The sequence below is a fragment of the Scyliorhinus canicula genome, chromosome 17, assembly GCF_902713615.1.
Source record: "Scyliorhinus canicula chromosome 17, sScyCan1.1, whole genome shotgun sequence".
NCBI classification, from domain to species: Eukaryota; Metazoa; Chordata; class Chondrichthyes; order Carcharhiniformes; family Scyliorhinidae; genus Scyliorhinus; species Scyliorhinus canicula.
Window position 1 is genome coordinate 95,637,757 of NC_052162.1, and position 25,119 is coordinate 95,662,875.

General features: G+C 50.4%; 1 protein-coding gene across 3 annotated transcripts in view; it reads right to left on the reverse strand.

Annotated features, from left to right (window-relative positions):
- dock11 (dedicator of cytokinesis 11) overlaps positions 1-25,119 on the reverse strand; it is a 321,886-nt gene that overhangs the window by 12,511 nt on the left and 284,256 nt on the right. For all 3 annotated transcript variants that reach the window (XM_038774333.1, XM_038774332.1, XM_038774334.1), the window contains exons 51-52: positions 12,382-12,482; positions 9,658-9,796 (exon numbers count right to left, since the gene is read on the reverse strand). In XM_038774333.1, the coding sequence (XP_038630261.1) occupies positions 9,658-9,796; positions 12,382-12,482 (240 nt within the window). The remainder of the gene's footprint in view (positions 1-9,657; positions 9,797-12,381; positions 12,483-25,119) is intronic.

A 25,119-nucleotide genomic window follows, 5' to 3' on the forward strand; every position in this document is an offset into this window, starting at 1 on the left:
GGAGGAAACCCACGCACACACGGGGAGGACTTGCAGACTCCGCACAGACAGTGACCCAGCCGGGAATCGAACCTGGGACCCTGGAGCTGTGAAGCATTTATGCTAACCACCATGCTACCGTGTTGCCTGTTGAGCCGCATGTTTCCCGATACTCGCAGCGGCGAGAACAAAACGCTATTAAACATCACTCGACTTAGGTAGGGGACCTTAGCGGGGAAGGCGTGGCTGAGGCTGCATTTAGCCCTGTTTTCTGCACTGAGTAGTTCCCCTCACCAGTCACTCCTCAGTTTGAGGAGAGATCAGGACGCCATTTTTAAATGGCATCCTAATCTGGAGTCCCGATGTGATCTCCGACCTCCACAAGCTCCAACTCACTATGAGGGGTTCCCAGGAACCCACTGCATCCCACCAACACCCGGGCAGAGCATCCATGGCCCTATCGCCACCGTGCCAGCTTGGCACCTTGGCAATGCCGACCAGGTACCCTGGCACTTCCCTGCCAGCTGGCAATGCCACCTGGGCACTTTGTGAGTACAAGGCTGGCACCATGGCACTGTCAGGATGGAAGACTGGCAGTGCCACGGTTCCCAGATGGCACCAGAAGTGAGAGGGTACCACTCTGCCCAGAGGGCATGCACCTGGTAGCCTCTGTTCCCCTGGGAGACCTCCACGAGTGCCGTTATGTCTGGTTCCCATTTGTGGAGAACAGCGCTCGCCCGAGGTCGCCGAGTCAAAGGGGATAGATCTCAACTCCTTGGGAAACTGCATATTACAGTGTGACTAGCTGTCTCACTATACAGATTTGCCAAAAAGTGATCCCGCCCACAATGGGCGGGATTTAGATCACAATGTCTCTCAAGATCGTATTAGATCTCGCGAGGTATTGCGAGCCGGATAGATCCCGGGAACAGGGTCTCCCGGCTTGTTCAATGTGGCCGTTCGATTGCGCCTACTTATCCACATCAAAGACAGTTAATCCTTTAATAACCTCTTTGAGTTGTCAATTAAACGGCAAAATTAAAGCCACCACTGTAGTAATAGTTTGAGGGAATCCAACATGCTACATTGAATGCATTTATATGTCAAATAACAGCTCATGAAATTGTTGGAACAGTTTTTTTCAGATAAGATTCAGGCATTTTTTTCCCAATTTCTGAAAGGTTGGTCAGTTAAATGACTAGAGAGCGAGAAGCACAGTGGCGCTGTAGTTAGCATTGCTGCCTCACGTCGCCGAGGTCCCAGGTTCGATCCTGGCTCTGGGTCACTGTCCATGTGAGTTTGCACATTCTCCCAGTGTTTGCGTGGGTTTCGCCACCACAACCCAAAATATTCACAGTGGAGTTGGAACATTCAGGAAGTTTTACACCATCCTAGACAGAACAATTTGACTGGTACCACTGATAGTGAACCAGACCACATTCACCAGCAGTGTAACTGCAACAATTAGTCAAAGTTATTTCCATAGCTTCTCCCTACTCTGTGGATAAGATCAGCAATATCATGGGGCCACCATCAACTTTGAATTCCCCTCCAAGTCGCACGCTATCCTGAATTGTACAGATATCTTGGATCCTTCCTCAGGATGTGTAAATGTCTTGAAACTCTCTTGCTAGCAGCACTGTGGGTGCACCTACTTCACATGGACTCTGGCCGGTTGATGAAGAAGGGTTTGTTATTTAGAGTTTAAGTTGGGTTTGAGTACAGTATCGCCCACACAATGATGTAAGACAAGACATGACTCAGATGGACAGAGTAGGGTTGAGAACTAGACTGGAATCATTTCCATATTTCTATCCCAGACTGTAAATATGTACATAGTTAGGGAGTCGTTAATAAACACTTGATATTAAAAATTTTTGAGACCGTGAAGCTGACTTCATGATGTCTGAAGTAGGATTCTTCAATCCCCACCTTCTCATGGTAACTAGAGATGGACAATAAATGGCAATTGCACAGTGATGCCCCCACCTCAGGATCTAACTAAAAGATGTTTTCATACTACCGCAAGCAAATCATTCACCAGTTCTGACCAAGGACCAACATAATAATAATATTAATAATAATAATAATAATAATCGCTTAATGTCATAAGTAGGCTTCAATGAAGTTACTGTGAAAAGCTCTGAGTCGCCACATTCCGGCGCCTGTTCAGGGAGGCTGGTACGGGAATTGAACCCGCGCTGCTGCCTTGTTCTGCATTACAAGTTTTGCACCTTGGCAATGCCGACCAGGTACCCTGGCACTTCCCTGCCAGCTGGCAATGCCACCTGGGCACTTTGTGAGTACAAGGCTGGCACCATGGCACTGTCAGGATGGAAGACTGGCACTGCCACGGTGCCCAGATGGCACCAGACGTGAGAGGGTACCACTCTGCCCAGAGGGCATGCACCTGGTAGCCTCTGTTCCCCTGGGAGACCTCCACGAGTGCCGTTCTGTCTCGTTCCCATTTGTGGAGAACAGCGCTCGCCCGAGGTCGCCGAGGCAAAGGGGATAGATCTCAACTCCTTGGGAAACTGCATATTACAGTGTGACTAGCTGTCTCACTATACAGATTTGCCAAAAAGTGATCCTGTCCACAATGAGCGGAATTTAGATCACAATGTCTCTCGAGATCGTATTAGATCTCGCGAGGTATTGCGAGCCGGATAGATCCCGGGAACAGGGTCTCCCGGCTTGTGCAATGTTCAATGTGGCCGTTTGATTGCGCCTACTTATCCACATCAAAGACAGTTAATCCTTTAATAACCTCTTTGAGTTGTCAATCAAACGGCAAAATTAAAGCCACCACTGTAGTAATAGTTTGAGGGAATCCAACAGGCTACATTGAATGCATTTATATGTCAAATTAAAGCTAATGAAATTGTTGGAACAGTTTTTTTCAGATAAGATTCAGGCATTTTTTTCCCAATTTCTGAAAGGTTGGTCAGTTAAATGACTAGAGAGCAAGAAGCACAGTGGCGCTGTAGTTGGCACTGCTGCCTCACGTCGCCGAGGTCCCAGGTTCGATCCCGGCTCTGGGTCACTGTCCATGTGAGTTTGCACATTCTCTCAGTGTTTGCGTGGGTTTCGCCACCACAACCCAAAAGTTGTGCAGATAGGTGGATTGGCCACGCTAAATTGCTCCTTAATTAGAAAAAATGAATTGGGTACTCTAAAATAAAAAAAAAATAAAGCTAGAGAGCTTGACAGTTCTACAGACCTTCACTGGTCTTCAAGGGCATCTACCAATTCTCTAAAGATTCATAACTCTCACACTGCAGGATAAAGCCATCGAAATTGGGGTTTGTTTTGGACGCAGCATTGAATTAAAATGGCCCTGCTGAGTTTAGGATCACCACATGTGGGAGTCATGACCTGCTTCATTCCCTCACCTCTGGTGAAAGTAGGATCTGTAGAAAATGGGGATGTGACACTGAAACTGGAGCCCACCACAATTTTGAACGGTCCACAGAGTCTTTGCGACTGTGAAAAGCCAGGCCAGCCTGTTCAAGCACTTTGGAGAGAAAAGGGATGTTTAAGATGGGGTTGTGCTTTGCAGTGATGATCGGTCAAAGTCTGACCCTTTAAGGTCAGCATGGTGGTTAGCACTGTTGCCTCAAGGCACCAAGGTCCCAGATTCGATCCCGGCTCTGGGACAGTGTGTGGAGTTTGCACATTCTCCCTGTGACTGTATGGGTCTTTCACCACAACCCAAAGATGTAAAGTGTAGGTGGATTGGCCACACTAAATTGCCCTTTAAAAAAAATAAATCAATAAATATGGTCATAGAATTTTTACAGCACTGTGTCCACACCAGCCATCAAGCATCTATTTACTCCAATCCCATTTCCAGCACTTGGCACATAATCCTGGATGCTATGGTATTTCTAATGCTCTGGTGTCTGCGGCGCTGAGGACTCGAGTTCGAATACCGGCCTTGGGTCACTCTCCATGTGGAGTTTGCACATTCTCCCTATGTCTGCGTGGGTTTCGCCCCCACAACCCAAAGATGTGCAGGCTCGGTGGATTGGCCATGCTAAATTGCCCCATAATTGGCAAAAATGAATTGGGTACTTTAAATTTAAAAGAAAAGTATGTCCCTTTGGTAAAAGGGACCATGATGGGGGATTTTAAGAAGGAGAACCATTCACAATATCAGCGGGGAGCCAGGAAAATAACCTGACTGATTCAGCAGTTTGATGTGAATAGAATCGAGGGAACAGGAGATGGACAAGATGAGTTCAGAGAGGGCATGAGGAGAAATTAGGGAGAAATTAAAGGAAGATGCAAATTCAGGGCGAACGGGGTGGAGTGGGCGGTGGTGGAGATTGAAGCAAGTTTATCCCAATGGGTGAGTGGGAGGCAACAGATTGGATATTCTCGTTTTAGTAGTAAGGAAGTCTATGGCCGCCTCAAACTTATTCCTGGAGTTGAGGGTGGAGGTAACAGGGGAGAGGGGCTTAAGAAGGGAGTTTGCCGTAGATCAATTCACTTGGGGGTTATCTCTACATTTCAGGATCGCACTGGAATAGTGAGCATTTTTAGCAGACAAGGGCAGGACCTGCTGTTTTTGTGGCCCAGGCACCTGGAGTAAAAGGGGCGGAGATTAATGGTGTTTCCGCAAGAACAACCGGGATGAAAGTGAAGGGCTATGGCATCAAAATGGAGGTGACGGCATGGTTCAGAAATATTGTGGAGGAGCAAAGTTTAGGCAGTTGGAATTTGTAAAGTAAATGTGGAGAGAATTATTTCCAGGGGCAGAGACAGAAGATTAACAATTTCAGCTGCGACTTTAGCAGACATTCACTTTTCTTTTCCTTTGCTGGTTTGGGTTGACTCTTGTTTTTCATTTATTTTCCTTTCGGATGGTCGCTGTATTTAGATGTGCACTTACGGTGGCGAGGCATACAAGGGTATGGACCCAGTGCTGGAAAGTGGGTTTAGAATACTTGGGTGGTTGTTTTTGACCGACACAGATGCGATGGACCGAATGGCCTTTTCTGCGCTGTAGACCTCTGTGATTCTACATAGAATTTACAGTGCAGAAGGAGGCCATTCGGTCCACCCAGTCTGCACTGGCCCTGGAAAGAGCATCCTACTTAACCCCACACTTCCACCCTATCCCTGTAACCCCACCTAACGTTTTTGGACACTAAGCGTAATTGAGCATGGCCAATCCACCCTAACCTGCACATCTTTGGACTGTGGGAGGAAACCGGAACACCCGGAGGAAACCCACGCAGCCATGGGGAGAATGTGCAGACTCTGCACAGACAATGACCCGGCCGGGAATCGAACCTGGGACTCTGGAGCTGTTAAGCAACTATGCTAACCACTGTGCCACCGTGCTGCCCACAATTCTATGCGAGAGAGGTGAAAGAAGAGGAGCTGCTCAAACTGAAAAGCAAAATGATCCAGCGTGAGTTGAATTCAACCGATTTGGCAGTAGTGTGCAATATTCATTGCGTGAAGTTTGTGTACTTATGGATTAGAAAGTGCACTGCTTAAAGTCAACATGCTACTATCATTTTGCAAATAAACATTGGGCGTGATCTACCCAAAGGAGGACAGAGTCATGTTGCGTGTGATTAGCCGGGCGTTTCCTGCCGCTCAGAGCACCGAGAAACACCTGCTATTTAACGCCCAGCCGGTTAGATCGGGGAACTCCTCGACACTTAGCCCCGTTTTGTGCATGGAGGAGCTCCACTTGCTGGGACCCCTCAGTAGAGATCGGGAAGCCATTTTTAAATGTCGTCCCGATTTCTCGAGACCCCCACTGCCAGGGTGATAGGCTGGCAATGTCAGGGCGCCCAGGTGGCAATAACAGTGCCAGGGTAACACCCTTCCCAGAGGGCACGCACCTTGGTGCCTCTAATCCCCTGGGAGACCTCCACGAGTACTGTTCCGCCTGGCCCCAGTTTGTGGAGACCAGTACTGAACGGCACTCATCCGAGATCTCCAATGTGAAAGATCTAGATCCCATGCCTTTGTTAGATCTCGGGAACGCATATTACAGCGAGACTAGCTGCCTCACTCTAATATGCAGATTTGCCAGGAAGTGATCCCACTCACAATGGGCGGGACTCACATCGCGACGTTTCGCAGGATTCCATTAGATCTCTCGAGGTGTGGCAAACCAGTTCGATCCCGGAAGTGGGATCTCCCGGCATCTACTCGTCACGCTGCACTGTGCTACGCTGCTTTTCATGAGCAACGCGACCGGTAAATCCCACCCATAACGTGTTGCTGAACTTTGGGGAGAGTGGAGGAGAGATTTGCTATGACGATACTGAGAATGCGCAGATTCAGTTATATGGAATGGCTGGAAAAGCTGAGGTGGTTCTCCACAAGAACAGAGATGCGTAAAGGGAGATTGAATTGAGGTGTTCAACATGAGGACGAGGCTGATAAGAAATGATAGTGTGTAACTGTTTCCAGTGACAGCGGAATTGGCAACCAACGGACGCAGATTGAAGATAATTGGAAGAACCAAGGGAGAGGTTCTTTCTTTGCGGTGAGTTGCTGTGATTGGGAATGCACTGCCTGAAAGCGCAGTGTGAGCTGACTGAATAGTAAGGAATAAGAAATATGCTTGAAAAGCTTTGTGAAAAGAAAAATTGCATAGTTGGACTACCAGCTTTTGAAGGTGAAAAATCACGTACATTTCCCGGAGGTTTCCAGGCAGTGCCAGGCTTGAGGAGCCGATTGCGAAGGACCAACAAGCTTGAACAAACGTGGCTGTTTGTTTCACCACACATTTTGCTGGGTACATTTGGACTTCAGAACTGTCAACAATCACATTGTCCACAGCATGAACTTCACTTTTTGTGGTCAGCTGCAACCTTAAAATACCTTTCCCTTCTTTCACTTCTTGATTAACCAGCCAATCATTACCCACTGTAATCATACATGCTCCTGAAGCATATTCTCATTTCTTTATTTGACCAATATGCTTGGATTTCATCCATCCTACCTCTCTTCATTAGTTTCTCCCCTTCACTTTACACCTCTCTCTGCCCGGAGCTCACTTTCTATCTCTCTCTGCCCGGAGCTCACTTTCTATCTCTCTCTGCCCGGACCTCACTTTCCATCTCTCTCTGCCCGGAGCTCACTTTCCATCTCTTTCTGCCCTCAGCTCACTTTCTATCTATCTCTGCCCGGAGCTCACTTTCTATCTCTCTCTGCCCTGAGCTCACTTTCTATCTCTCTCTGCCCGGAGCTCACTTTCTATCTCTCTCTGCCTGGAGCTCACTTTCTATCTCTCTCTTCCTGGAGCTCACTTTCTATCTCTCTGCCTGGAGCTCACTTTCTATTTCTCTCTGCCCGGAGCTCACTTTCTATCTCTCTCTGCCTCAGGTTCACTTTCTATCTCTCTCTTCCCGGAGCTCACTTTCTATCTCTCTCTGCCCGGAGCTCACTTTCTATCTCTCTCGCTGCCTGGAGCTCACTTTCTATCTCTCTGCCCGGAGCTCACTTTCTATCTCTCTCTGCCCGGAGCTCACTTTCTATCTCTCTCTGCCCGGAGCTCACTTTCTATCTCTCTCTGCCCGGAGCTCACTTTCTATCTCTCTCTGCTCGGAGCTCACTTTCTATCTCTCTCTGCCCGGAGCTCACTTTCTATCTCTCTCTGCCCGGAGTTCACTTTCTATCTCTCTGCCCGGAGCTCACTTTCTATCTCTCTCTGCCCGGAGCTCACTTTCTATCTCTGCCCGGAGCTCACTTTCTATCTCTCTGCCCGGAGCTCACTTTCTATCTCTCTCTGCCTGGAGCTCACATTCTGTCTCTGCCTGGAGCTCACTTTCCATCTCTCTCTGCCTGGAGCTCACTTTCTATCTCTCTCTGCCCGGAGCTCACTTTCTATCTCTCTCTGCCCAGAGCTCACTTTCTATCTCTCTCTGCCCGGTGCTCACTTTCTATCTCTCTCTGCCCAGAGCTCACTTTCTATCTCTCTCTGCCCGGAGCTCACTTTCTATCTCTCTCTGCCCAGAGCTCACTTTCTATCTCTCTCTGCCCGGAGCTCACTTTCTATCTCTCTGCCCGGAGCTCACTTTCTATCTCTCTCTGCCCGGAGCTCACTTTCTATCTCTGCCCGGAGCTCGCTTTCTATCTCTCTGCCCGGAGCTCACTTTCTATCTCTCTCTGCCTGGAGCTCACATTCTGTCTCTGCCTGGAGCTCACTTTCCATCTCTCTCTGCCTGGAGCTCACTTTCTATCTCTCTCTGCCCGGAGCTCACTTTCTCTCTCTCTTGGCCCGGAGCTCACTTTCTATCTCTCTGCCAGGAGCTCACTTTCTCTCTCTCTCTGCCCGGAGCTCACTTTGTACCTCTCTCTGCCCTGAGCTCACTTTCTATCTCTCTTTCTCTGCCCTAACCTAGCTTTCTCCTTCACTCTGTCTGAAACCCACTATTCTCACTGCAAGCACTAACGAAAATAATATTAAGCATTGTTCAAGCAAGAGTAACTGAGTTTTCAATGTCATATGAAGCGAGACTTACATTTGACCGACCTGTCTGCACCAAAAGGAGACAATTTTAGAACAGTACAGCACAGAACAGGCCCTTCGGCCCTCAATGTTGTGCCGAGCCATGATCACCCTACTCAAACCCACGTATGCTCCCTATACCCGTAACCCAACAATCCCCCCCTTAACCTTACTTTTATTAGGACACTACGGGCAATTTAGCATGGCCAATCCACCTAACCCGCACATCTTTGGACTGTGGGAGGAAACCGGAGCACCCGGAGGAAACCCACGCACACAGGGGGAGGACGTGCAGACTCCACACAGACAGTGACCCAGCCGGGAATTGAACCTGGGACCCTGGAGCTGTGAAGCATTTATGCTAACCACCATGCTACCCTGCTGCCCTATGTGGAGAAGTGTGGAGTCTAATCCCCCTTTAGGAAAGCCATGTTGCAAATATTTAAAAGAATCACTTTTTAAAATCCTTGCATTCTGCTTCTCCATAGAATCCCTACACTGCAGAAGGCGGCCATTTGGCCCATTGAGTCTGCACCGACCATGTGAAAGAGCACCCTACCTAGGCCCACTTCCCCATCCTATCCCTGCAACCCACTTAACTTGCATATCTTTGGACACCATGGGCCAATTTTAGCATGGCCGATCCACCTAACTTGCACATTGTCTCTCACATGTACATGTCCCGATTCTTATTTCACTTTCTGTATTGTACTGTGAATGTGATATACATTTCCTGCTTTGCTGTCTGTGAGAGTTCAATAATCTGACTAGTTAATCAGTCTGCCTGCTGGCTGCCCTGTAGCTGAACGCCACCGATCCCCTGCAGAAGGTGCAAAATTCAAACTGACACCAGATGAGAGGAAGTCTACAATCTGGAGCCTGCGAACACATTGTGAGCAGATTTACGTAAAGTCAGTGAGTGCCGTAAAATCCAGGTGACTGTAAAATCCAGCCTAGTATAAAGACTAAATGTCTTTGGTGATGAGGTACAGAGCGTTGGACTGGGCCATAAGAGTGAGCGAAGGTCCTCTGACGGCTTTGCCTACATGACCACTTAAATCGTATGCTGAAGCAAATTGTGCAAAAAGTTCACTACAGGGAAAATGCATGATGAAAGTAGGTGCAAATTACACAAAAGGGATACAGTCAGTCAGTAAACTAGTGTCACCCGCTCTCAGCAGTCATGTGTCACTGACCTGTTCGTGGGTGATTTCAGACAATTCCTTCACCATGTCTTTGAAATTTGCTTTTAACCCTTCGTGGTACTCCACCTGATCCTCCTTAATCAGCTTCTCGTTTAAATCTAGAGCCAGGCTGCAGGCTGAAACAAATTCCCTGTGTGCGATTCGAGAACAAGGTCTATTTTAGTATCCGACAATTATACAGAATGTGGAAACGAATCACACTGAGCAACTTCCTCTCCAAAGCCCTACATCCGAATCTGCCTCAAATACTTATCCAATTTTTCCCTTAAGAGGTGAAATGTTTCTTTTAAAGGTGATCCTTTGATCCAAGCGGCACAGTGGTTAGCACTGCAGCCTCACAGCGCTAGAGACCTGGGTTCAATTCCGGCCGAAGGGGACTGTCTGTGTGGAGTTTGCACGTTCTCCCAGTGTGTGCTTGGATATCCTCCTGGTGCTCCGGTTACCTCCCACAGTCCAAAGATGTGCAGATTAGGTGGATTGCTTATACTAAAATTACCTCAGTGTCCAAAGAGGTGCAGGTTAGGTGGGGTTATGAGGATAGGCTGGGGGAGTGGCCCTGGGTGAGGTACCCTGGGTGAGGTTCGGTGCAGACTTGATGGGCTGAATGGCCTACTTGTCGGGATTCTGTGAGAACCCTCAGTGTATATAAAAGTGTGAGGTAATGCATTTTGGGAGGACTAACAAGGCAAGGGAATATACAATGAACGATAGAATGCTAGGAACATCAGAGGATTGGAGGGAACTTGGAGTGCATGTGTATGGATCCCTGAAGATAGCAGGACGGGTAGTTAAGGCGGTTAAGAGGGCATATGGGATACTTATATTCTATCCCTCGGTTTATAAAGTAACAGCAGAGATGGAGCTGCATAAAACGCTGGTCAGGCCACAGCTGGAGCACTGTGTGCAGTTCTGGACATTGCACGAGAGAGGATGCAGAAAAGATTCACCAGGATGTTGCCTGGGCTGGAGTGTCTCAGCTATCAAGATAGACTGGGTAGACTGGGGTTGTTTTCCTTGGAGCAGGGATGGCTGAGGCGGGACCCGATTGAGGTGCATGAAATTATGAGGGACACGGATAAAGTAGACAGGAAGGTATTTTTCCCTTAGTGGAGGGGCCAATAACCAGCAGGCACAGATTTAACATAATGGGCAGGAGGTTAAGAAGAGATGTGAGGAAAATGGTTGGAATCAGGAACTCATTGCCTGAAAGGGTGGTAGAGGCCGGAACCCTCACAACATTTAAGTAGTATTTAGATGAACACTAGAAATACCATAGCATACAGGACTATGTGCCAAGTGCTAGAAATAGGATTAGAGTAAATAGGTGCTTGATGGCTGGACACAATGCTGTAAAAACTCTATGACCATATTTATTGATTCATTCTTTTTAAGGGGCAATTTAGCGTGGCCAATCCACCTACCCGTTACATCTTTGGGTTGTGGTGAAAGACCCACGCAGCCACGGGGAGAATGTGCAAACTCCACACGGACAGTGACCTGGAGCCGCAATCGAATGTAGTGATGCAGCAGTGCTAACCACCGCGCCACCCTCCATGACTCTATATGTCAAGTTTCTCCTCACCATGCTCTGCTCGCTCGGTGAATAGATGATCCCTCATCACCTGCTATTCTGCAGGAGGAAAATGAGTGAACGGGGCCAGATTATCAAGACATGTTAACATTAAAAAAGGAGCAGAGAATTAGGGGAGGGAGGGGTAGGGGATGCAGACGAGGAAGTGGGGAGGGGGATAAGTGAGGTGGGGAGATAGAAAGGGGAATCGGGGAGATGAAAAGGGGAGGGGGAAAAAGGGATGCGGGGAAGGGGAGCAGGGAGAAAGGGGAGATGGGAGGTGAAAGGGGAGGTGGGGAGGTGAAAGGGGAAATGGGGAGGTAAAAGGGGAGATGGGGAAGTGAAAGGGGTAGAAGGGATGGGGAGCAAGGAAGGGGAGGGGGAAGGGGAGGGGGGAAAGGGGAGATGGGGAGGTAAAAGGGGAGATGGGGAAGTGAAAGGGGTAGAAGGGATGGGGAGCAAGGAAGAGGAGGGGGGAAGGGAGGGGGAAAGGGGAGGGGGAGGGGGACGGGGGAAAGGGGGAGGGGGACGGGGGAAAGGGGAGGGGGAAAGGGGAGGGGGAAAGGGGAGGGGGAAAGGGGAGGGGGAAAGGGGAGGGGGAAAGGGGAGGGGGAAAGGGGAGGGGGAAAGGGGAGGGGGAAAGGGGAGGGGGAAAGGGGAGGGGGAAAGGGGAGGGGGAAAGGGGAGGGGGAAAGGGGGAAGGGGAGGGGAAAGGGAAGGGGAAAGGGGAGGGGGAAAGGGAGGGGGAAAGGGGAGGGGGAAGGGGAGGGGGAAAGGGGAGAGAAAGGCGAGCAATGGAGGAGGGGGGTGGAAGGGGGAGGAGAGGGAGAGCGAATGGCTCGGAGAGGGAGGGGGAAACAGGAGGGGGAAGGGACACAGAGGAAGGTAAATAGAGGGCAGTGAGTCAAGTGGAAGTGAAGAAATTGCATGAGGTAGCTGATTTCAGCAATCACACTATGTTCTGTTTCTGTACTGATGAAAATTTTTACAACAGGCAGCGCTGGCTGGCCTCAATGAGCGATCTCGTGACAATCCACTTTTTTTTGTATTACCAATAACCCAAGTGTCTTTACTCAAATGAGTTGCCTGTAAACTCTATAACTGCCACGCACCAAGCCGATAAGTAATCCTTCCAATACACTCACCGAAATATTTCCTTCAGTCGCTTCACTTTCTTGGTTGGAAGCTTGCTCGATTTATTGTCATCGAGGAATGCTCTTGCATAGGCCAATGGACCAGCATTCACCTACAACAGATTGGAGGCAAAAGCACATGCCTTCATACTTCAGGACAAACATACAGCAAAGCATCAATTCAGGGCATGAGGAGAGGCTAAATGATTCATCAGACTTAGTGAAATTATGTAAACATTCTCGGCACAGTCAAAGGAGGACTCTGTTCAAATTTTCAAACGGCGGTTTTGTAGACAGGCTTGTTTCACATGCAAGCATTAAAATTGTGGTGTTTTGTAATTTTGCAAGATCACTATTTAGATTAGATGCTCCATGTGATTACTTGTGGAGCGAGTTACAGGCTGCGAACCAGGTGAGAAGTAAACACAGTTTTCACATTAGAAGTAGTCACCATTATGGACATGCTTGAGTTAGGGATATGACCGGTGCAGTCCATCTTGGTTTGGATACAGTGAGGATAGAGGGGGAACATGAGTGCATTTATATAGCGCTTTTCATAACTCAGCATGTTCCAAACTGCTGTACAGCCAATGAAGTACTTCTGGAGTGCAGTGACCATCAGAAACACAGCAGCCAATTTGCGCACAGCAAGCTCCCACAAACAGCAATGAAAGAAGTGACTAAACAATGATGTTGGTTGGGGGATGAATGTTGGTCAAGCCACCAGAGAAAGCTCCACAACTCTTTTTTCAAATATTTTCAGGTGATCTATTACATCTACCTGCGTGGGCAGATAGGGACTCTTACCCAAATTGAGAGATAACACTTCATTCAGTGCAGCACTCCTTGGATTTTTCACTACCTTGAATTTGTATGGTTCTGGAGATGGTTTGTTACGGGATATGGGTGTCACTGGTTAGGCTAGCATTTATTGCCCATCCCTAGTTGTCCTTCAGAAGGTGACGGTGAGCTGGCTCCTTGAACTGCTACAGTACCGGAGATGCAGGTGCACCCACAGTGCTGTTAGGGAAGGAATGCCAGGATTTTGCCCCAGCAACAGTGAAGGAACGGCGATATATTTCCAAGTTGGGGTGGTGAGTGACTTGGAGGGGAACCTCCAGGTGGTGGGGTTCCCAGGCATCTGCTGCTCTTGTCCTGCTGGATGGTAGTGGCTGTGGATTTGGAAGGTGCTGCCTAAGGAACATTGCTGAGCTCCTGCAGTGCACACAATAGATGGTGCACATGGATAACACTGTTCATCGATGGTGGAGGTAGCGAATGTTTGTGAAAATGGTAGCCATCAAAAGGGCTGCTTTGCCCGAGATGGAGCTGCACTCATCCAGCCAAGCGGAGAATATTCCATCGCACTCATGACTTGTGCCTTGTAGATGGTGAACAGGCTTTGGGGAGTCAGGAGGTGAGTTACTTGCCACAGGATTCCTAACCTTTGACCTGGTTAAGACTGTATTGGCAGCATTGGAGGAATGAAAGTTATCGGGCGAGATGTTGATAAAGATGTTTCCTGGAATATAATTGGCCATATTCTACAGGGATCTTGGAATAGAAAGCACATAGTGAATATTGAATGACAGAGGCTGGTATAAGTAGATATTACAACGATTCATCTCTGGGGAGTGATGTAACCACTTTTCACGACATATAGAATTTGCAACATGGCAGCTGATACATGGTCCCCTTTATCAAGTGGCCTTTTCGTATTCCTCATTTCAATATTTTTTTCACAAAGTTCCATTGCACTCCACAATCCAATTGTAAATATGGCACGCACATGTTGGCAGTACAAAGGAATTTAATTATTCATCAATCCTTTTTGTATCTAAATGCATCTTCGGTTGGAGAGTTGCCCTGTTCATGAAAGGACATGAATTAGAAAAAGATGCCTGACAGTGAAATATTGTCATCGCAGACTGAAAGGCACACAAAAAGTGTCAAGCCAGCTCCCTTCCATTACCACCTCTCTGACATCGTCCACCTTCAAAACCTTCTCAGCCATTCCATCGCTTTTGAGACCATAAGCCTGAATTTCTCCAATGTCCTCATAACCCTAGAATTGTTAAGACTGCAGGAAGCCCATCATGCCTGTACCACCTCTCCAAATGAACAACATGCCTTAGTGCCATTTCCCAGCATTTTCCCCATATCCCTGCATATTGTTACGACTCAAATAATCATCTAATACTCTCTTGAATGCCTTGATTAAACATGTTTCCACCACACTTCCAGACAGTGCATTCCAGACCCCAACCACTCGCTCTGTGAAAAGGTTTTTTTCTCACATCACACCTGCTACTTTTACAAATCGCTTTAAATCTGTGCCATCTTGTTCGCATACTTCTACAAGCCAGAACAGTTCCTCCATATCTATTCTCTGAGCCCCCCCCCCCCCCATGACTTTGAACATCTCTGTCAAGAGCTGGATTCTCCGTTTGGGTGACTATGTTCTTTCGCTGCTGGAGCTGAATCGCTGCTGGTTTGCACTGGTGCTAGGAGTGACGCCCAGAAGCGATTCCCTCTGCCTTGTTGTGCAAATTTATGCATGGCGGAGAGCGCAAGGGATTCAGTTCTGAATCCCACTATTAGGTTGCCATTTTGGGTGGGCAGCCCGATAGCGAGGTCCGGCAGCGGGCCCCCTCTGCCCGCTGACAAGTTAGGGCATCTTTCCCCAAGCATATCGTAGGCTGAAATCGAAATGCTTTTTCTTTTCGAAAGCGAATAGAAGTCTAGCAGATCAAAGGATCTGAGGGAGTTTAAAGCCTTGCGATGTAGCTTTGGCTTTCTATGATGTAACAGGTGCTGCTTTCTACATCTCTGTATGAGGCGGTAGGTGTAAGGGACAGATGAGTGAAAAGCAGGATTTTTCACTATTTATGCCTGGACTCCTCTTTGGCATCCAGGTGGGACTAAATGATATAGGGGGGGGGTCTATGATATGGTGGATGGGGTCTCTGATGGGATTCTCTCACGGGGACGGGTCTGGTGGGGAGTGTGTGGTGATCCACCACTGTATATATATATATATATGTGTGTGCCTGTATTAGGGGATGTACAGCAGTACCTGCTATTACAGGTTTGCCGGTAAGCCCCTGCCGGCTAGCTCTGCCCACAGGGAGCAGTATGAATATTCATGAGTTCTCCTGAGCTGCCATTCTACAGCTGCAGTCGAAGGAATAACATTTCACGGTAATAAAGCCTATCTTGTACAGATCCGAGTCTTTGTGTGCAATTGTTAGCACATCAATTTATTACCGTGAGATTTTCCACATCATGGACATCAGAATTAAACCCGACCGCTTGCAGCTGGATCCGCAATCAGCGAATGCCAGAAAAGACTTTAACCACTGGCTGGTTTGCTTCGAGGCTTATATCACCTCAGCGGACCCTGCACCATCGGAAGGTCAGAAAATTCAACTCCTCTACTCAAGGTTGAGCTCCAGCGTGTTCCCGCTGATACAGGGCACGCCGAACTACGCCCACGCCATGGAACTTCTCAAAGAAAATTACGTCCAGTTGATGAACACTCTGTTTGTGAGGCATGTACTCGCCACTCGCGTCCTGCAACCGTTGAGTCGATTGAGGACTTCTGGCGGGCCCTTATCCCTCCAGTACGGGACTGCGAGTGTCAGGCCGTCATGGATACGGAACATTCCAACCTCCTCATGCGAGATGCTTTTGTGACGGGTATTGCATCGGACCCCATCCGGCAATGACTGCTGGAAGGGGCCGCGCTCGATCTAGCAGCGACAAAGACTTTAGCGCTCTCTATGACGGTCTCTTCCCGTAACGTGCAATCCTATCCCGCCCGCTGCGCGGCCCACCCATCCTACCCCTCGTGGACCCCGCAACCGACCCCCCTGACTGGGGCCGCTCCCGCGCAGTATGCCTGCGCTGCTCGCCACACCGCACACCCTGGGGGTACCCGCTGCTAATTCTGCAGCCAGCAGAAGCATCCCCGCCAGTGTTGCCCGGCCCGTGCCGCGACCTGTAAATCCTGTGGCAAGAAAGGCCACTTTGCAGCAGTGTGTCAGGCCCGCGCAGTTGCCGCTATCGCGCCCGACCTCTCCCCCTTTCCTCAGCCGATCGAGCAATGGGCCCTGCCGTCTGCTGCTCCCGGGGCCACGTGCGACCAGTGGGCGCCGCCATCTTCCCCCCCAGGTCCACGTGCGATCACTGAACGCCGCCATCTTTCGCTGCCCCCGCAATATGCGCACCATGGGCGCCGCCATCTTCCTCCCCCGGGTCCACGTGCGATCAGTGGGTGCCGCCATCTTGCCCCGCCCCCACAACGTGCGCTCCATGGTCGCCGCCATCTTGCCCCGCCCCAATAACGTGCGCTGCATGGGCGCCGCCATCTTCTTCCCCGCAGGTACTACGGACGCTGCCATTTTGTCCTCCCCTCGGGACTGGACCACGGGACCCGGTTCGCTGCCGCTACTCGTCGGACTCTTAGGACGATCGCCCGCTACTTGCCTCCATGACGCTCGACCAATCTCGTCCTCGCAACCTGGCTACCGCTTCAACGACGGTGGCCATCAACGGCCACGCGACCTACTGCCTACTTGACTCCGGGAGCACCGATAGCTTCATCCATCCGGACACGGTAAGGCGCTGCTCCCTCGCGGTCCATCCCGCCAACCAGCGGATCACCCTGGCCTCCGGATCCCACTCTGTCCCGATCCGGGGTTTCTCACCGTACAAGGCGTTGAATTCAGCCGTTTCCGCATGTACGTTCTCCCCAACCTCTGTGCGACACTCTTACTGGGCCTGGACTTCCAATGTAACCTCCAGAGCCTCACCCTCAAATTCGGCGGACCCCTACCCCCACTCACCGTTTGCGGCCTCACAACCCTCAAGGGTGACCCTCCCTCCCTCTTTGCCAATCTGACTGCAGATTGCAAGCCCGTCGCCACCAGGAGCAGATGGTACAGCACCCAGGACAAGACCTTCATCAGGTCCGAAGTCCAGCGGCTGCTTCGGGAGGGCATTATCGAGGCCAGCAACAGTCCCTGGAGAGCCCAAGTGGTGGTGGTTAAAATTGGGGAGAAACACAGGATGGTCGTGGACTACAGCCAGACCATCAACCGGTACACGCAGCTCGGCGCGTACCCCCTCCCTCACATATCTGATATGGTCAATCAGATTGCGCAGTACTGGGTCTTCTCAGCAATTGACCTGAAATCCGCCTACTACCAGCTCCCCATCCATAAATCGGAGCATCCCTACACTGCCTTCGAGGCGGACGGTCGACTCTATCAATTTCCTAGGCTTCCCTTCAGCATCAATAACAGGGTCTCGGTATTTCAACGAGAAATGGACTGAATGGTTGGCCGGTACGGACTGCGGGCCACGTTTCCGTACTGAGACAATGTCACCATCTGCGGCCACGACCAGCAGGACCATGACGCCAACCGTGCCAAATTTCTCCACACCGCATCTCTCCTCAATCTCACTTATAACAAGGAGAAGTGCGTATTCAGCACAGACCGCTTAGCCATCCTCGGCTACGTAGTCCAAAACGGACTACTGGGGCCCGATCCCGACCGCATGCGCCCCCTCCTGGAGCTTCCCCTCCCCCACTGCCCCAAGGCTCTCAAACGATGCTTGGGGTTCTTTTCTTACTACGGCCAGTGGGTCCCACAATACGCGGACAAGGCCCGCCCACTGATCCAGTCCACGCAATTTCCCCTTACGGCCTACGCACAACAGGCCTTCGCCCGTATTCGCTCAGACATAGCCAAGGCCGGGATGCACGCAGTAGACGAGACACTGCCCTTTCAAGTAGAGAGCGACGCTTCAGATGTCGCCGTTGCCGCCACTCTAGACCAGGCAGGCAGACCCGTGGCATTCATTTCCCGCACCCTCCATGCCTCCGAAATTCAACATTCCTCTGTTGAAAAGGAGTCCCAGGCTATCGTTGAGGGGGTGTGGCACTGGACCCATTACCTGGTCGGCAGGAGGTTCACTCTCCTCACTGACCAACGGTCGATAGCCTTCATGTTCAACAACACGCAGCGGGGCAACATCAAAAACGACAAAATCTTGCGGTGGAGAATCGAGCTCTCCACCTATAATTACGAAATCTTGTATTGCCCCGGCAAGCTCAACGAGCCCCCAGACGCCCTCTCCCGAGGTACATGTGCCAGCGCACAAGTGAACCAGCTTCGTGCCTTGCACGAGAGCCTTTGCCATCCAGGGGTCACTCGGTTGTACCACCTAGTCAAAGCTCGCAATCTGCCCTACTCCGTCGAGGAAGTACGGACAGTCACCAGGGATTGCCAGGTCTGTGCGGAGTGCAAGCCGCACTTCTACCGGCCAGACAGCGCGCGCCTGGTGAAAGTGTCCCGCCCCTTTGAACGCCTCGGCGTGGATTTCAAAGGGCCCCTCCACTCCACCGACCGCAACACCTACATCCTTAGTGTGGTCGATGAATTCTCTAGGTTCCCCTTCGCCATGCCATGCCCGGATATGACGTCTGCCACCGTCATCAAAGCCCTCGATTCCATATTCGCTCTGTTCGGTTTCCCCGACTACATCCACAGTGACATGGGATCCTCATTCATGAGCGATGAGCTGCGTCAGTTCGTGCTCAGCAGAGGTATCTCCTCCAGCAGGACGACCAGCTACAACCCCCGGGGAAACGGGCAGGTAGAGAGGGAGAACGGGACGGTATGGAGGGCCGTCCAGCTGGCCCTACGGTCCAGGAACCTTCCGGACGCTCGCTGGCAGCAGGTCCTCCCTGATGCACTCCATTCCATTCGGTCACTGCTGTGCACCGCGACTAACAACACACCCCATGAACGTGTTTTTACCTTCGCTAGGAAGTCTACATCCGGGGTGTCAGCTCCAGGGCCGGTCCTACTGCGTAGGCCTAGAACATAGAACATAGAACAGTACAGCACAGAACAGGCCCTTCGGCCCTCGATGTTGTGCCGAGCAATGATCACCCTACTCTAGGGGCAGCACGGTAGCATGGTGGTTAGCATAAATGCTTCACAGCTCCAGGGTCCCAGGTTCGATTCCCGGCTGGGTCACTGTCTGTGTGGAGTCTGCACGTCCTCCCCGTGTGTGCGTGGGTTTCCTCCGGGTGCTCCGGTTTCCTCCCACAGTCCAAAGATGTGCGGGTTAGGTGGATTGGCCATGCTAAATTGCCCGTAGTGTCCTAAAAAGTAAGGTTAAGGGGTGGGGGGTTGTTGGGTTACGGGTATAGGGTGGATACGTAGGTTTGAGTAGGGTGATCATTGCTCGGCACAACATCGAGGGCCGAAGGGCCTGTTCTGTGATGTACTGTTCTATGTTCTATGTACTCAAACCCACGTATCCACCCTATACCCGTAACCCAACAACCCCCCTCCTCCTAACCTTACTTTTTAGGACACTACGGGCAATTTAGCATGGCCAATCCACCTAACCCGCACATCTTTGGACTGTGGGAGGAAACCGGAGCACCCGGAGGAAACCCACGCACACACGGGGAGGACGTGCAGACTCCGCACAGACAGTGACCCAGCCGGGAACCGAACCTGGGATCCTGGAGCTGTGAAGCATTTATGCTAACCACCATGCTACCGAGCTGCCCCTTGCTACCGTGCTGCCCCTTGCCAGACTCCACAAGGCAGACCCTCTGGTGGACAGGTTACGCCTGCTCCACGCAAAACCCCAGTATGCCGACGTGGAGTTCCCCGACGGCCGCCAGGATACAGTCTCGCTCAGGGACCTGGCTCCCTCAGGTACTGATCCCACTCACACACACCTCCCCACCCACGCGCCAACCTCCCCTCCCCCGACACTCCCAGCACCATCCCCACCATGTCCATCCCTCGTTCCCCTGCTCACACTAGAGGACATGGAAGATTTTGGCACGTTCCTGGAGTCGTCCAGCCACTGGCCAGCACCAACACCACCGATGCCGTCAATGCCGACACCGCCTGTGCAGACGTCGCCACCACTGCTGCATCGCTCTCAACGAACTGTCAGACTGCCGGTCAGACTCAACCTATGACGGGCACCGGGTTGCAAGATGGACACTTGTTATTTTTTCCCCTCCCCTCTTTAAATAAATCACGGATCATGTACATAGTTTCACGTCACCCCCGCCGGACTCATTCTTAACAGGGGGTGAATGTGGTGATCCACCACTGTATGTGTGTGCCAGTATTAGGAGATGTACAGCAGTACCTGCTATTACAGGTTTGCCGGTAAGCCCCTGCCGGCTAGCTCTGCCCACAGGGAGCAGTATAAATATTCATGAGTTCTCCTGAGCTGCCATTCTACAGCTGCAGTCGAAGGAATAACATCTCACGGTAATAAAGCCTCTCTTGTACCAATTTGAGTCTTTGTGTGCAATTGTTAGCGCATCAGAGTGGTCTGGTGGCGGGGGGGTCTGGTGGCGGAGGAAGGGGGTCTGGTGGCGGGGGAACTGGGCAGGATCTGCATTGTAGGGGGAGTGGCCCTCCGATGGACTTTGGGGGAAGCTATATTAAATACCTATCCCCTTAGCCCACCAGCCCATGCTGACAAATAATTACACCAATCCATGTCCATGTGCTTCCCGGCCCAGAGGGCCAGAGCATCATGGAGCCATGGAGAATCCGCTGTCCTGCCTGTTAATAGGATGCAAATAGGTTCAGATGACCCATTTGCAGCCTTTCGCTGGCCCGGGGTATGAACATCAATGCTGCCGTCAGTGTGGGACTGGAGCATCGCTCGTGAGATTCTCAGCCTCAACAGGAAGTCCGCTGCTGGCGGTGAATCTCCCCCAAATCTCCTCTTAATCTTCTTCTTTCCTAGGAGAACAAATCAAAGCTCTCCAATCTATCCTCACAACTGAAGTTTCTCATCCCTGGAACCATTTTGTTGTAAATCTCTTCTGCACTCTCTCCAATGTGTTCAACATCCTTCCGACAGGGTTGTGCCCAGAACCCGACACAACATTCCAGCTGAGGTCCAACTAGTGTCTTGTGTAAACTCAGCATTGATGTGTTATGTACTCTGGGATAACACAGGCTGCAACTGGATGCAGCTTTAACCAAAAGATACTCCAGACCTTGAAGTTAGTTCAATCTGATTTATTGAACCAGTAGCACAGTTAGCACAGTTTTCTAGGAGTTCGACTCTCTGCTAACCCAAGTGTGGTTACTCTGTCTGACTGAACCAGACTAGCTCTTAGCCATGTGCTGGAGCTGTGATACTGCACATACACCCTGACTCACTCTAGATGTTCATCAGTGGAAAGAGATGGAGTGCCTCGTCCCTTTTATAGTGAGATACCACCCCTAAGTATCCAGCCTGCTCATTGGTCATGTCCTGTTCTCGTTGTTCATTAGCTGCCTGTCTGTACATCATTATCTGCATGTCTGCATATCATGACATCTCCCCTTTTTAAAAAATGTTTTGTTGGCATATGGGAATGTACTTACATGTGAAGACAGCTGTCTAACGTGAGAAAAGAGAAAAAGTCCAGTCTCTGGGGCTTGCGTCTGATCCTTGTCGATTGCCGGAGAGGTGGTGGTGGGGACGACGGCGCCTTGACAGGCGGAGAAGAAAGCGGTTGCGGGCAGGCAACTTTGCTTAGTGCCCGTCTGTTTCATCGCACAACAGAACCATCAGCTATACGTACAACCTACGAGCGGGACGCAGCCTGTCGAACAACGACAGCTGGAGTAGACCAGCCACCATCCGGTATCTTGATCCTGACAGTGTCTGCCGGGGATAACACGGGCAAATCGGTGGCATGAGCATCATAGCCCTGCTTTTGCTGGTTTCGGAGCTGCTGCACCTTCTGCAGCACCGGGAGGTGATCCAGGTTGGGCAAGTGTATGGCTGGAAGTGTTGTCCGCAGGTCCCTGTTCCTCAGGAGTTGAGACGGCGACATGCCAGTGGACAGCGGGGTCGCCCTGTACACAAGCAGCGTGAGGTAGATGTCAGAAGCAGAATCCGCGGCTTTGCAGATGAGCTGTTTCACAATGTGCACCCCTTTCTCAACCTTCCCATTGGACTGCGGATAGTGTGGGCTGGAAGTGACATGTTTGAACTGGTATGACTTGGCAAACATAATGTGGAGATGCCGGCGTTGGACTGGGGTGAGCACAGTGAGAAGTCTTCCAACACCAGGTTAAAGTCCAACAGCTTTGTTTCAAACACTAGCTTTCGGAGCACTGCTCCTTCCTCAGGTGAATGAAGAGGTATGTTCCAAACATATATATAGATAAATTCAAAGATGCCAGACAATGCTTAGAATGCGAGCATTTGCAGGTAATCAAGTCTTTACAGACCCAGAGAGATGGGTAATCCCAGGTTAAAGAGGTGTGAATTGTCTCAAACCAGGACAGTTAGTAGGATTTCGCAAGCCCAGGCCAGATGGTGGGGGATGAATGTAATGCGACATGAATCCCAGGTCCCGGTTCAGGCCGCACTCATGCGTGCGGAACTTGACTATAAGTTTCTGCTCGGCAATTCTGCGTTGTCGCGCGTCCTGAAGTCCGCCTTGGAGAATGCTTACCCGGAGATCAGAGGCTGAATGCCCTTGACTGCCCCCGACTGGAAGGGAACATTCCTGCCTGGCGATTGTCGCGTGATGTCCATTCAACCGTTGTCGCAGCGTCTGCATGGTCTCGCCAATGTACCACGCCTCGGGACATCCTTTCTTGCAGTGTATGAGGTAGACAACTTTGGCCGAGTCGCACGAGTATGTACCACGTACCTGGTGGGTGGTGTTCTCACATGTAATGGTGGTATCCATGTCGATGATCTGGCACGTCTCGCAGAGATTGCCACGGCAGGGTTTTGTGGTGTCGTGGTCGCTGTTCTGAAGGCTGGGTAGTTTGCTGCAAACAATGGTTTGTTTGAGGTTGCGCGGTTGTTTGAAGGCAAGTAGTGGGGGTGTGAGGATGACCCTGGCAAGATGTTCACCTTCATCGATGATGTGTAGAAGGCTGCGAAGAAGATGTCGTAGTTTCTCCACTCCAGGAAAGTATTGGACGACGAAGGGTACTCTGTCAGTTGTGTCCCGTGTTTGTCTTCGGAGGAGGTCGGTGCGGTTTTTTGCTGTGGCACATTGGAACTGTCGATCGATGAGTCGAGCGCCATATGCTGTTCGTCCGAGGGCATCTTTCAGCATCTGTAGATGTCTGTTACGCTCCTCCTCGTCTGAGCAGATCCTGTGTATACGGAGGGCTTGTCCATAGGGGATGGCTTCTTTAATGTGTTTAGGGTGGAAGCTGGAGAAGTGGAGCATCGTGAGGTTGTCTGTGGGCTTGCGGTAAAGCGAAGCGCTGAGGTGATCGTCCTTGATGGAGATGAGTGTGTCCAAGAATGCACCTGATTTTGGAGACTAGTCCATGGTGAGTCTGGTGGTGGGATGGAACTTATTGATGTCATCGTGTAGTCGTTTCAGTGATTCTTCGCTGTGGCTCCAAAGGAAAAAAATGTCATCGATGTATCTGGTGTATAACGTCGGTTGAAGGTCCTGTGCGGTGAGGAAGTCTTGTTCAAACTTGTGCATGTAGATGTTTGCATATTGAGGTGCAAATTTGGTTCCCATGGCTGTTCCGTGCATCTGGATGAAGAACTTGTTGTCGAAGGTGAAGACGTTGTGATCCAGAATGAAGCGGATGAGTTGCAGAATTGCGTCTGGAGATTGGCAGTTGTCGGTGTTGAGTACTGAGGATGTTGTCGTCATGGAGGATGCTGGTGTAGAGTGCCGAGGCATCCATTGTGACGAGGAATGTTCCTGGTTCAACTGGTCCATGGGTGCTGAGTTTCTGTAGGAAGTCCGTCGTGTCGTGACAGAAGCTGGGCGTACTTTGTACAATGGGTTTCAAGATGCCCTCGATGTAGCCAGAGATGTTCTCACACAGGGTCCCATTGCCGGAAACGATAGGATGGCCTGGATGAAGAACTTGTTGTCGAAGGTGAAGAGGTTATTTCAGGAGTTGAAAGAATCATCTTTACCTTGAAGACGCTGTTGAATATGTAGCCCTCGAAGATTTCATTGGTGTCCACTTCACAGTGACTGTCAAACGTGTCCAGGATGGTCTGAAACTGTCTTGTCTTGGCCTTCGGTGAAGTGAAAAGAGTTGAAGAGTTTGATATTTGATCACCCGCTGTTGAGAGGAGAAGCGCGATCTTCCTTGCATCAGACGCACCCTCGAGGTCTGAGGCTTCGATGTACAGCAGAAACTTTTGCTTGAATGTCCGTCAGTTGGCACTGAGATTGCCGGAAGTCCTGAGCTGGTGAGGAGCCTGAATCTTCGCCATGGTGCCGGGATACATTCGCTGGTCGTCATGGAACGGACTGAGGTAAACCACCTAGATTAAGCAGTCTCCTGGTAGCATGATGTGTTATGAACTCTGGGATAACACAGGGTGCAACTGGATGCAGCTTTAACCAAAAGATACTCCAGACCTTGAAGTTAGCTCAATCTGATTTATTGAACCAGTAGCACTGTTCTCTATGAGTTCGACTCTCTGCTGACCTAAGTGTGGCTACTCTGTCTGACTGAACCAGACCAGCTCTTAGCCATGTGCTGGAGGTGTGATACTGTACATACACCCTGACTCACTCTGTAGATGTTCATCAGTGGAAAGAGATGGAGTGCGAGTGCCTCGTGCCTTTTATAGTGAGATACCACCCGAGTGTCCTGCCTGCTCATTGGTCATGTCCTGTTCTCTGTGTTCATAAGCTGCCTGTCTGTGCCTGTCTGTATATCATTATCTGCATGTCTGCATATCATG